General features: G+C 42.8%; 1 protein-coding gene across 2 annotated transcripts in view; it reads right to left on the bottom strand.

Annotated features, from left to right (window-relative positions):
* Positions 1 to 1570: 1570 nt before the first annotated feature.
* The window catches only part of mon2 (MON2 homolog, regulator of endosome-to-Golgi trafficking), a 148562-nt gene continuing 139281 nt past the window's right edge, over positions 1571 to 10851 (bottom strand). For both annotated transcript variants that reach the window (XM_084060094.1, XM_084060095.1), the window contains 3 exons: positions 9338 to 9545; positions 7778 to 7860; positions 1571 to 3899 (listed from right to left, as the gene is read on the bottom strand). In XM_084060094.1, coding sequence (XP_083916220.1) covers positions 3736 to 3899; positions 7778 to 7860; positions 9338 to 9545 — 455 coding nt within the window. In that variant the 3' untranslated portion in view covers positions 1571 to 3735. The remainder of the gene's footprint in view (positions 3900 to 7777; positions 7861 to 9337; positions 9546 to 10851) is intronic.

Genomic DNA, 10851 nt, shown 5'->3' with positions numbered 1-10851 from the left:
TTAAACAAGTGAAATTGTTAGTGATGACGCTAAGAAATGAGCAGAAAAAAATGGAACTGGAACACTATAAAAATTAAGCTTAAAAATGGGTACTTTCTCCTGATTGGCTGAGATTTTGACACCTACCGAAAAATGTATTTTCTGTTTATTAAAGAGCTGGAGAGACAGGGAGACTCCTGTTACTGAACAAACACTCTATAGCAATGATTACTATCACAATATAGTGCTTTAACCTTTTAACACAATACGTTTTGTTTTAACCAAGAAATATCACTTACCCTACCTTAACGCAAAAACATTGTTAATTGCAGTTATTTTTGCCCACAATAATCACATGAAATTTTCATATCGTCTGTCGGGTGGAAACCTCATATGTCTAAACTGTTACTTTTCAGGATTCAAATTCAAAAATAGCAAAAAGTAGCAGATCTACAAGCTCGAAACACGGCGCTGCGCGCCGTGTTTCGAGCTTGTAGATCTGCTACTTTTGATGCTTTTGTGTGACGCTGTAGCATGATAAAGAAGGGCGTTAATTTACGAAAACCCCCAAAAAGTTAGAATATGGAGATAGGAGGTTTCTATATGGTCCCCCATAATCCCTAGTGTCGGTGGCAGAGAGCAAAAGGTGACACGAAGTAAGTGGAACACACGCACACAGTTGGTTTGGTTTGTACATCTGTCCTGTTTATTGTGTGTACAGACACATAGAGTACAGTACATCCCTTCTGCAGGTGGCCGTCTCTAAAATGATGACATAATGGAATGTTTACGGCTCAGATTTTCTTGCTTGCATAAAATCCTTCACCGTTTTGAAAATGTCACAAAAAAAAAAAAGTCTTTGTTTTTTTCCGTTCGTTCGATTATGTTATCGTTTTGTTTTAGAGATCAATAAAGCCCAAGTATTTATTTATTATTATTTTTTTTTAATTTTAATTACATCATGAACACCACACACTGTACACCGACTCTCCTCGTCTAAGGAAAATAGAACGAAGCTACAAACCCAGAGAGAGAGAGAGAGAAAACACTGCAATTATTTATTACAACACCGCTTTCTCAACGTGCGGTTCCGGGGGACCCACCCAGCGGTCCCACAAAATGAACCCTTTAACGGGGGGGTCGGTCTGTAACTCAGAGAGTTGTACAAATGGAACAAAAGTGGACCCTTAAAGGAGTAGTCCACCCAAAAAGTGACTTATTTTCTATCAATTACACACCCCATGAAGAATTGAATTCATGGATTTTTTGGGGTTTTGTCGCATTCCTGAGCCAATAATTAAGATTACCGTCTCCAATCGGCTAATGTACCCGGTAAGAGACACAAAATTCCTAAGCCAAAATTATTGGCTTAGGAATGCGACAAAACCCCCCAAACCACCATGAATTCAAGGCTTTATGGGGTGTGTAATTGATAGAAAATAAGACATTTTTTGGGTGTACTACTCCTTTAACCCATTAAGACCTGAGGCGAGTCTTAAAAATGTTTTTTGAAAGAAAAAAAAAAATCAAGATTTTTCAAAAATAGCAGATCTACAAGCTCATAGCGCGGCACTCGGTGCCGCGCTATGAGCTTGTAGATCTGCTATTTTTGAATAGCCCAAAGAAATCTAAAGTGACACAGATGCGTTCCAGGTCTCAATGGGTTAAACATAATAACACTGACAGATTTTACAGTGTAGATTGGAGGTTCCACTAAAGCTTAGTTTAGTGATTCTCAACCTTCTCTTTCTCCCCCCATTTCCAAGGACCCCTCCCAGTTTAAGCCTCGGACCCCCCCCCCCCCCCCCCCATTCGATACCATTTCTTTTTTGTAATCTCTGGGACTACATACTTACGGGTCCACTTGGTTCCGTTCGTTCGCTCTTAACGAGTTTTAGACGTGGTAGGTAAGGGTCCACTTGGTTCCGTTTTTCTACTACGAGATACGTTCCTGTAAGGGAACACCCTTCAAAAACTCGTGGGGGGGGGGGGGGGTCCCCGGACCCCCGAGAACCACTGTATTAAGAACACCCGCCTCCAGCCGCTGGAGGCGGGGGTGGGGGTAGGGGTAGGGGCGGGGGGCTGGCATTAGAAGCACAACGTGTGTGTGTGTGTGTGTGTGTGTGTGTGTGTGTGTGTGTGTGTGTGTGTGTGTGTGTGTTATCAGCGGAGGTCCGAGCGCGTCGCGGTCACCATGAGATGAGTTACTGTCCCGTTGAAAGGATGGGGAGGGGAGGGGCTTCACCTGGTGAAAATGTCCATCCACTGGTGTGTGTGTGTGTGTGTGTGTGTGTGTGTGTGTGTGTGTGTGTGTGTGTGTGTGTGTGTGTGTGTGTGTGTGTGTGTGTGTGTGTGTGTGTGTGTGGCATGCTTCTAAATTACGCCGCACTAGCCCCTAAGGCCGCACCCCCTTGAACCCAAACACGCCCCCCCCACAACGGCCGTCCTGAGCGTTTGCTATGAGATCATAGGCTAATGCAGTTATGTATATGTATATCATCAAGGCGATGACACAACGCAATTATTATATTTATACTTCTATTACATTACAGCCAATTATTATATTTATACTTCTATTACATTACAGCCAATTATTATATTTATACTTCTATTACATTACAGCCAATTATTATATTTATACTTCTATTACATTACAGCCAATTATTATATTTATACTTCTATTACATTACAGCCAATTATTATATTTATACTTCTATTACATTACAGCCAATTATTATATTTATACTTCTATTACATTACAGCCAGGTCTTAGTTCTTTTAGATCACCCTTCTGTTCGCTCTGTTTGGACGCATCGCTGTCACTCAAGGCGGCCGTGGGAGGAGTGTTTGGGTTCAAGGGGGCGCGGCCTTAGGCGCTAGTGCGGCGTAATTTAGAAGCACGTGTGTGTGTGTGTGTGTGTGTGTGTGTGTGTGTGTGTGTGTGTGTGTGTGTGTGTGTGTGTGTGTGTGTGTGTGTGTGTGTGTGTGTGTCTGTCTTAGGGCTGGGCGATATGGACAAAATCAAATGACAATATCCTTTGACCAAATACCTCGATAATTGGCTATTTCAGCCACACAAAACGAAAATGAAAGGTCGGATAATTCTCAAAGTATAAAAAAGGCCTTATGTGATTAAAACCAAGAAGAGTCAACTCCTCCTATGACATATCACCATATTACCAAACTGTTGTTGTCAGGCAGAAACCTTGTATCTCCAAATTTCAACTTTTTATGTTTTTTCGTAAATTAATGCGTTAATTCATCACACAAAAGTAGTGAAAACAGACGATCTACAAGCTCGCATCGTGAGGCGTTGTGAGCTTGTAGATCGGCTATTGTCACTATTTTCAATAATAATTATAATTATTTATTTTTTTTAATCCTGAAAAGTAACAGTTTTGGACATATGAGGTTTACACCCGACATCGACCATATCATATCTATATATTGCTCAGCCCTAATACAGTGTGTGCGTGTGTGTGCGCGCGCGCGCGCGTGTGCGTGTGTGTGTGTGTGCGTGTGCGTGTGTGTGTGTGTATGTGTGTGTGTGCGTGTGTGTGTGTGTGTGTGTATGTGTGTGTGTGCGTGTGTGTGTGTGTGTGTGTGTGTGTATGTTTTGGAGTCAAGACACATTCATGAATTCTTCATTGTGTAAAAAAAAGAAGAGAAAAAAAGGGAAAAAGAAAAAAAAAAAGGTTGTTTGTTGTTTGTTGTTGTTGTTGTTGTGTTGGTGGGTGCGGTCAGGAGGTCAGGAGGTCAGGACTCTCCGTTTTGCACTGTGCAGACAGGGGGGTGCATAAAGTCTTTGAAGGGCATCAGCGCCTCCTTGAGGGCGGAGCTGACCTCCGGGGAGGAGCAGGTGATGCACTCCACCAGCGTGGGGTAGAGGGCGATGACCTGGGCCCATGTGTTGCCGTCCACTGTGGAGGGGGACAGCATGTCCCACCAGCAGGACACAAGACAGAGGACAGAGAGACAGGGTTATTACAGTCCACTGGAGAGGGGACAGTGTCACCATCAGTGGCGTGCACAGACATTTTGAGGGGCAGGTGCTCAAGTTCAAAAAAAAAAAAGGGCACCTTGCTGCCTTAGTATAGTGTGAGATTTATAGAATAAAATTGCAACAACGCACGTTTTGGGGAAATTGTTCATATATTAGAAGCTTTTAATCCAGAATTGATCGATGTCACCCATGGGCTACATACTGTAAACCAGGGGGTCTTCCAACGTTTTCAGGCCAAGGACCCCCTAGCTGAGAGAGAGAGATGAAGCAGGGACCCCCCTCTATATTGTATAAAATTGTGTTTAAGATTATACTTTTTTTTGTTTACTTGGTCTGCTCTTTTTTCCCTCTACACCTATACCTCTTTGCCAAAAATAGCCGATCTACAAGCCCACAACGCCTCGCGCTGCGAGGCGTTGTGAGCTTGTAGATCTGCTATTTTTGGCTAAAGTTCTCCTCAGAAAAGGGATGCTAGGTTTCGAGTGGTTATGGTAAAAAGAAAAATCATATCACATAAAGATTTGGCGGACCCCCTGTAGTAACTCTGAGGACCCCCTAGGGGTCCCGGACCCCCTGTTGAAGACCCCTGCTGTAAACTGAAAAAAATAAAACTTTTTTTAAAAGGGCACTTCTGGTCAAGAGGGCAAAGGGCAGGTGCTCTAGCACCACCGAGAGTTTATCTGTGCACGTCCCTGGTCACCATGGACACAAGACAGAGGAGAGAGAGAGAGACAGAGGGTTATCACAGTTAACCCATTAAGACCTGAGGCCCATTCTACAAATGTCTTCTAAATCCTAACAGTTTTCTGCAACACTTATGTTGCTATAACATCAGTGGTTCTCAAACCTTTTCATGTAAAAATGTGTATATATATACTGTATATGTACATATGTATATATGTATTTGGCTACGGACCCCCATCTCAATATATATTTTTTGCACATATGTTCAGGATTTAAAAAAAATAGCAGATCTACAAGCTCATAGCGCGGCACTTGATAGCGCTATGAGCTTGTAGATCTGCTATTTTTGAAATGTATAAAATAAACGGTCCGGTCTAACAAAACTTTGGGATCATCCAAGGCGTTAGAAATACTATTGTCCCAGGCGTTAGTCGGGACCCTCCGCCGTCTCGCACGCAGGCTTTGTTTACATGCACTTCAGCGTCGGGGCTTCTACAGCACGAAACGTATCAACGTAAGTGGATGGAAGATATGCAGGCACTGAAGGTATCCTATTTTAATAAACCTCTGGCACACAGTGGCCCTCATTTATCAACGCGGTGCAGCCCGAATAATGAGCGTACGGCGTGATCACCGCACCTTTCGGCATTTATCAATATATCCTGACGTGGGCTTCATCCTACTTTACGCTGAGATCTCACGTCTGGTCGAGACCAGTTGTTGACGTTGGCTGCTCCCGTTTATTCCATTCTAGACCTGCGGAGCACCATTGTTTGACTGTCTGAGAGGCGTCTGAGAGGCATCTGGACACATACTCCACTCATAAATGTATATATCTACTCTAATAAATAATCCCTGTGAAAATATAACATTTTATGAAGTAATTTAAACAAACTGCTTTAACAGTCATTCGGTTAAGCTTGCAGATCTGCATGGCTGCATTGGCTATTTGAAAATAGCAGATCTACAAGCTCACAACAGGTCGCATCGCGACGCGTTGTGAGCTTGTAGATCTGCTATTTTCAGCGCAGCAGCGCTTCTACGAGAGAATTTTCGGGAGCCCCGACCATCTTTTCACTGACAGTGAGGTCTACAAACTTACAGTAGCTTGTCCTATGTTATGGAGTTATGTCATAGAGAGTTATGTAGGCTACACAACCTGGCTGGGTTAAGGATATAAACCCGACGCTCCAATATTAACGTGGCGGCACGGAATCACTGCATTCCGCCCGAGTCTCATGTACCGCTACGCTACATGAAAGACAAAGTTGGGCGGGCGCGCGCGTGTGTGTGTGTGTGTGTGTGTGTGAGAGAGAGAGCGAGACAGCGAGAGAGCGAGCGAGAGAGAGCGAGTGAGAGAGGCGTGTGCGTGTGCGTGTGTGGCGAGCGGGGGAAACTGTTTCTTATTGAAACAGTTTCCCAGATCAATGTTCTGTCATTCCACTGACAGCCGTACAGAATGCAAACCGTGTTGCCAGATTTGCGAGAGAAAAAAAAGCCGCCAGTTCTACAAAAACGAGCCCAATAAGAAGCGACTAGGCTTAATGATGTAGCATCAAAATCAGTTGAACCACTTGAACCCTACGTATATAGGCTACCTGTATATCGGCCATTTGAAAATAGCAGATCTACAATAGCAGCTTGTAGATCTGCTATTTTCACCAAAAAAAAAATGGTTGAAACATCCTATCTACACAAACCTTGTATGAGGGTCCTTGGCACTAAATATTTTCAGATGGGAGGGTCGGGGGGGCCAAATACATATTCATTTGGGGGTCCTTGACATGAACATATTTGAGAACCACTGGTTTAAACAACATTTAGGAAGCAAGCCCAAATGAGTAACTACACTTTAGAAACAAGCCCAAAAAAACCCACAACCGCCAGTATGTTTACACTTTACAGTACAAGAGACTTCACAGATAAACAAGCCCAATGTCACTTACTGTATAATAAGAGGACATGTCAACACTATGAACGCAAACACTTAGTTCAAGGGCACTTCAAAAACGTAATCACTGCTCGTCTCATTTCTATCTTTCTGCATTTCACAGACAGTCTAAATGGCCTAATTAACCCTTTAAGACCGGGAACATTTTACGATTTCTTTGGGCTATTCAAAAATAGCAGATCTACAAGCTATGAGCTTGTAGATGGCCTATTTTTGAAGAATCTTGAAAATGTGTGCAAATCTTTGAATATATATATTAAAGACTTGGTTTAAATGTTGTATAACAGTGTTATGACATTGCACAGGTATATGCATAGTGTTTGATCCTTACATTTTGAGACATTGTTGGTCCGGGGAGGGGTGGGTGGGTTTATTTTTATTTTTATTATTATTGTTTCTGTTTTAAGTTGTTGTTGTATCTTGTTTTTGTTGTTGAAAAAAAATAAATATGTATTCATTTAAAAATGTGATTGTACTTTTGATATAATAAAAACAATTGATAACAAAAAAAATATATATTTTTAAAGTGAACATTTGTAACTCAAATCTTTGCTTCTGGGGGATTCTACACATTTCTTCTAAATCCTAACAGTTGGAAAAAGAAAAAAAAACGTATGTTGGCTCAAACTTTTTTTCATGTCAAGGACCCCTGAAATGCGGACCCCCATCTCAAAATATATTGTTCCAGGGACCCCCCCCCAGAAGCAAATATTTGAGTTACAAATGTTCGCTTAAAAAAAAAGATATATATACAGTATATTCAAAGATTTGCTAAAATTTTCACAATTTTTCAAAAAATAGCAGATCTACAAGCTCATAGCGCTGCACTCGGTGCCGCGCTATGAGCTTGTAGATCTGTCTATTTTTGAATAGCCCAAAGAAAATCTTAAAATGACACAGATTCTTTCCCGGTCTCAATGGATTAACCTTGTTGGGTCCCATATAAATACATCTCCCCACGAAACCAGAAACACAAAAAATAATCATTTAGAAAGCGGTCCCCAGCGTGCAGGACCACATTTATGTGAAATTAATAGCTGACACATATGCTAATGTAGGTTAGCATTTTCCTTCTTGTTTTTGCCTCGTCTTTCTTTCAAAGGATCTAAAATGTGTTTTTTTCTATTTTTTTTTTTCTTGGCACAGTTCTGAAAGCTCACCGTTTTCCGGCTGGGTCTTTTTAAGTGAGTCCATCAAAGTGCTGATCGCTTTCAAGACGAAGATGATCTCCGTCACCTGTTGCCTGCGACGAAAGAGACGAGACAGAGAAAATAAACGACACGTTCTTTTAAGCTTCTGTTTGCACTTGAAAGCACTCTCTCACACACAGTTATACACGCTGGCAGATACCAAGCTTCAATGGATGCCAGCGACATGAAGACACAAAGCTACAGGCTACCATTCATTTTCAATGGATGCCAGCGACATGACGTTTGTAATTGAAGCCGCTTGTAGCTGCTAGCCTGGTTCCAGACGAATCTGCCGTTGCAAAATTGCATCGCACTTTAGCCCTCGGCAGATTAGGTCTGGCCCCCCTCAATAGAGATTTCATTTATCTCCCTCCGAAGTCGTGAGGGACCAATCAGGGCCCAGTGTCCAAATGTGGGCGGGCTTATCACCTTATTTGGAGCAATGACGTACAATGCAGGAGACTCATTTTCGGTTTTTCACAACAAAGATGGACGCCGCCATAGCATCGGTAGTAAACGCGTTAGAAATAACAGACGAACAAACAATTTGCCCTTAAAGCTTTTGTTGGAAAGAAAGATGTGTTAAGAATAGTTTCATCTGGTTACCAGACTAAATACGAGTGGAGCTAGCTTTCGTTGTTTACTATTTCAGCACCGGCGCTTGTGTGTGACGTAGCAGGAAGCACTGCTCTGATTGGTTTTAGGTCTAACCAATAGAGTCCGTTTGGATCTTTTTGTAACCGCCACTTGGAAAAAAATCTATCGTTGATAAGACACCAGACTAATATCCACGCAGTGTGTCGTGTGATATTGTCTGGCCACGCGAGGCTATGTAGCTGCTGCAAAATCTACAAAGCTACCACCGAGTTGAGCTGGCTTCAAATGCAGCTAAAAAACACCAAATGTTGTTTAACCATTTCCACTCACTTTCTCTCTTCACACAATTCCTGTTCGTAATGGTGAGAAAACGTATTATTTCCGTCAGACAGTTCTGTGTTCTTTTTAACACATTGCCTGCCCAGGACGTATATGTTTACGTCCTTTCAGATGTAAGCTTGTAGATTTGCTTTACACGAATCCACGGAGCGCTGCCCTGTAGGTGGCGCCGGTCATTCGCATGTCAAGACTCATCAGCTTCTGCTGCTACGGTTCTGTCCGTCTGTTGACGTTTACTCTTTACCTGCTTGGCTGTTGGAGCAGCCATAAACTACACAGGTTCGTCCAGATTTTCTGCACATCTTTGTAAAGTTAGTTTTGGTAAAAGTTAGTGAAAAGCAGGTAAAAGAGTAACGTGAGCAGTCAGTGACAGCAGCTGACAGGGCAGCAGTGCTCCGTGGATTTGTGTACATGAAAGTGTTAAGTGTGTCTGTGAGTTTTATAAACAATGAACCAATAGAAAGTATTAAAAACAACCTTGTGACTAAATAATAACTACATTGGATGTTTTTTTCCCCCCATTTCCTGTATAGTAACGTTTTTTGGTGCGATGTGTGAGTGTGCATGTTGAGTTCATGAGGGGGGGGGGGTTACCTTGGCAGGGGGCATCGTCCACTCAGCCTCTCGTCCTCCACGTAGCGTCTCAGGACGTCCTGGGACCTCTTGAGCAGCACGGAGAGCGCCATGCGGGAGATGTAGCCCTCCTGGGGGGTGCTGACCTTGTTGCTGAAGGAGAACTGGAGGAGGGTCTCGAAGCAAACCTTGGAGAACTCCTCACGCATCCGTACGTCGATTTCTGCCTCTGTAGAGAACGGACATTAAGGCCATTAAGCATCACTGAAGATCAATGCTACGACAACAGGGTCAATCTTTTAATCTTATCTTCATATAATTGGTCCTCACTAATGCTCATTATAAGATGCCACCATTTGTGTCTACAAATTGCGTTGCGGTGCGATTGTGATGCGATTGTGATGCGACCATAGACTGTATAAATGAGATGGACAAAGCCACTCCGCTGCTTTCTACAGACCGAAAATGAAGCCGATTGTTCCAAGACTGTAGGTCCGCCATCTTTCAATACGCGTCAGAATGAGACCAGGCCATTATTGGTTGGGTAGCTTGTCAATCAAATCATCCCGCCCCTCCTAGAGAATAGCCTACTTTATCGTCAATTTTAAAATAAATAGGACCATAATTTAGCAAAACGCATATCATGATGATTGAAAGGAGACTTTAAACTAGCGACTGGAAGCATATAGAATTTATGACCATTTTTATTACAGTAAGAAAATCTAGTCTAAAGTTTGTCAAAAAACCCATTCACTTGCGTTAAAATAAATTCTTTCTGACACCGCAGGTCGGCGCAGGGTAAAACAGCGCCACTCTGGCCATTTTGTCGGCCTCATCGTAAATATCTAAGACTTGCCCCTTGGATGCGACACAACGCTTGTAGATGTGCTGTTTTTGGAAAAAAAGAGAAAAAAATGCAATAGCTCATGGATCTCTTGATTCTAAGTTAGCCTACTGGTAGCCTCGCGTGGCCAGACTGTTGCCTCCCACAATTTTCAAATGTTACATACAGTACAGGGAAGCTCTGATTATGATTAAAATATAAAGCGGATGTGAAGCCTCCTCCCCACTTCCGTTTTGTCTTTACAGTGGCGCAAATGTATCCTAATGTATCCACATTGCCAGTAGGCTAGTCTCGCTACGCGAGACTAGCCTACTGGCAATGTGCACAAGAAATGTGGCGCTGATCAATCCTGTAGTTCATTGGTTCTCAAAGTGGGGTCCGGGGACCCCCAGGGGTACTTGAGGGGGTTCCAGGGGGTCCCCAGCTAAATGATGGACAGGAACCAAATGGACCCTTATGGGTCTGTAACTCTGAGAGTGTACAAATGGAACCAAATGGACCCGTTACACTCTCAGAGTTACATTAACATTGTTTTTTAAATATGAATTGGGGTCCCAGAGGTATAAATGCCATTATGGGGGTCCGTAGCCTGATGCATGTCAATTAGGGGGTCCTTGACATGAAAAAGTTTGAGAATCACTGCTGTAGTTTGCGAGATTATCTCTGGACAAAAATACACACAGACACAGAC

Source organism: Gymnoscopelus microlampas, assembly GCF_963454915.1.
Source record: "Gymnoscopelus microlampas genome assembly, chromosome: 6".
Taxonomy (NCBI): domain Eukaryota; kingdom Metazoa; phylum Chordata; class Actinopteri; order Myctophiformes; family Myctophidae; genus Gymnoscopelus; species Gymnoscopelus microlampas.
This window is presented reverse-complemented; position numbering and strand designations above follow the sequence as displayed.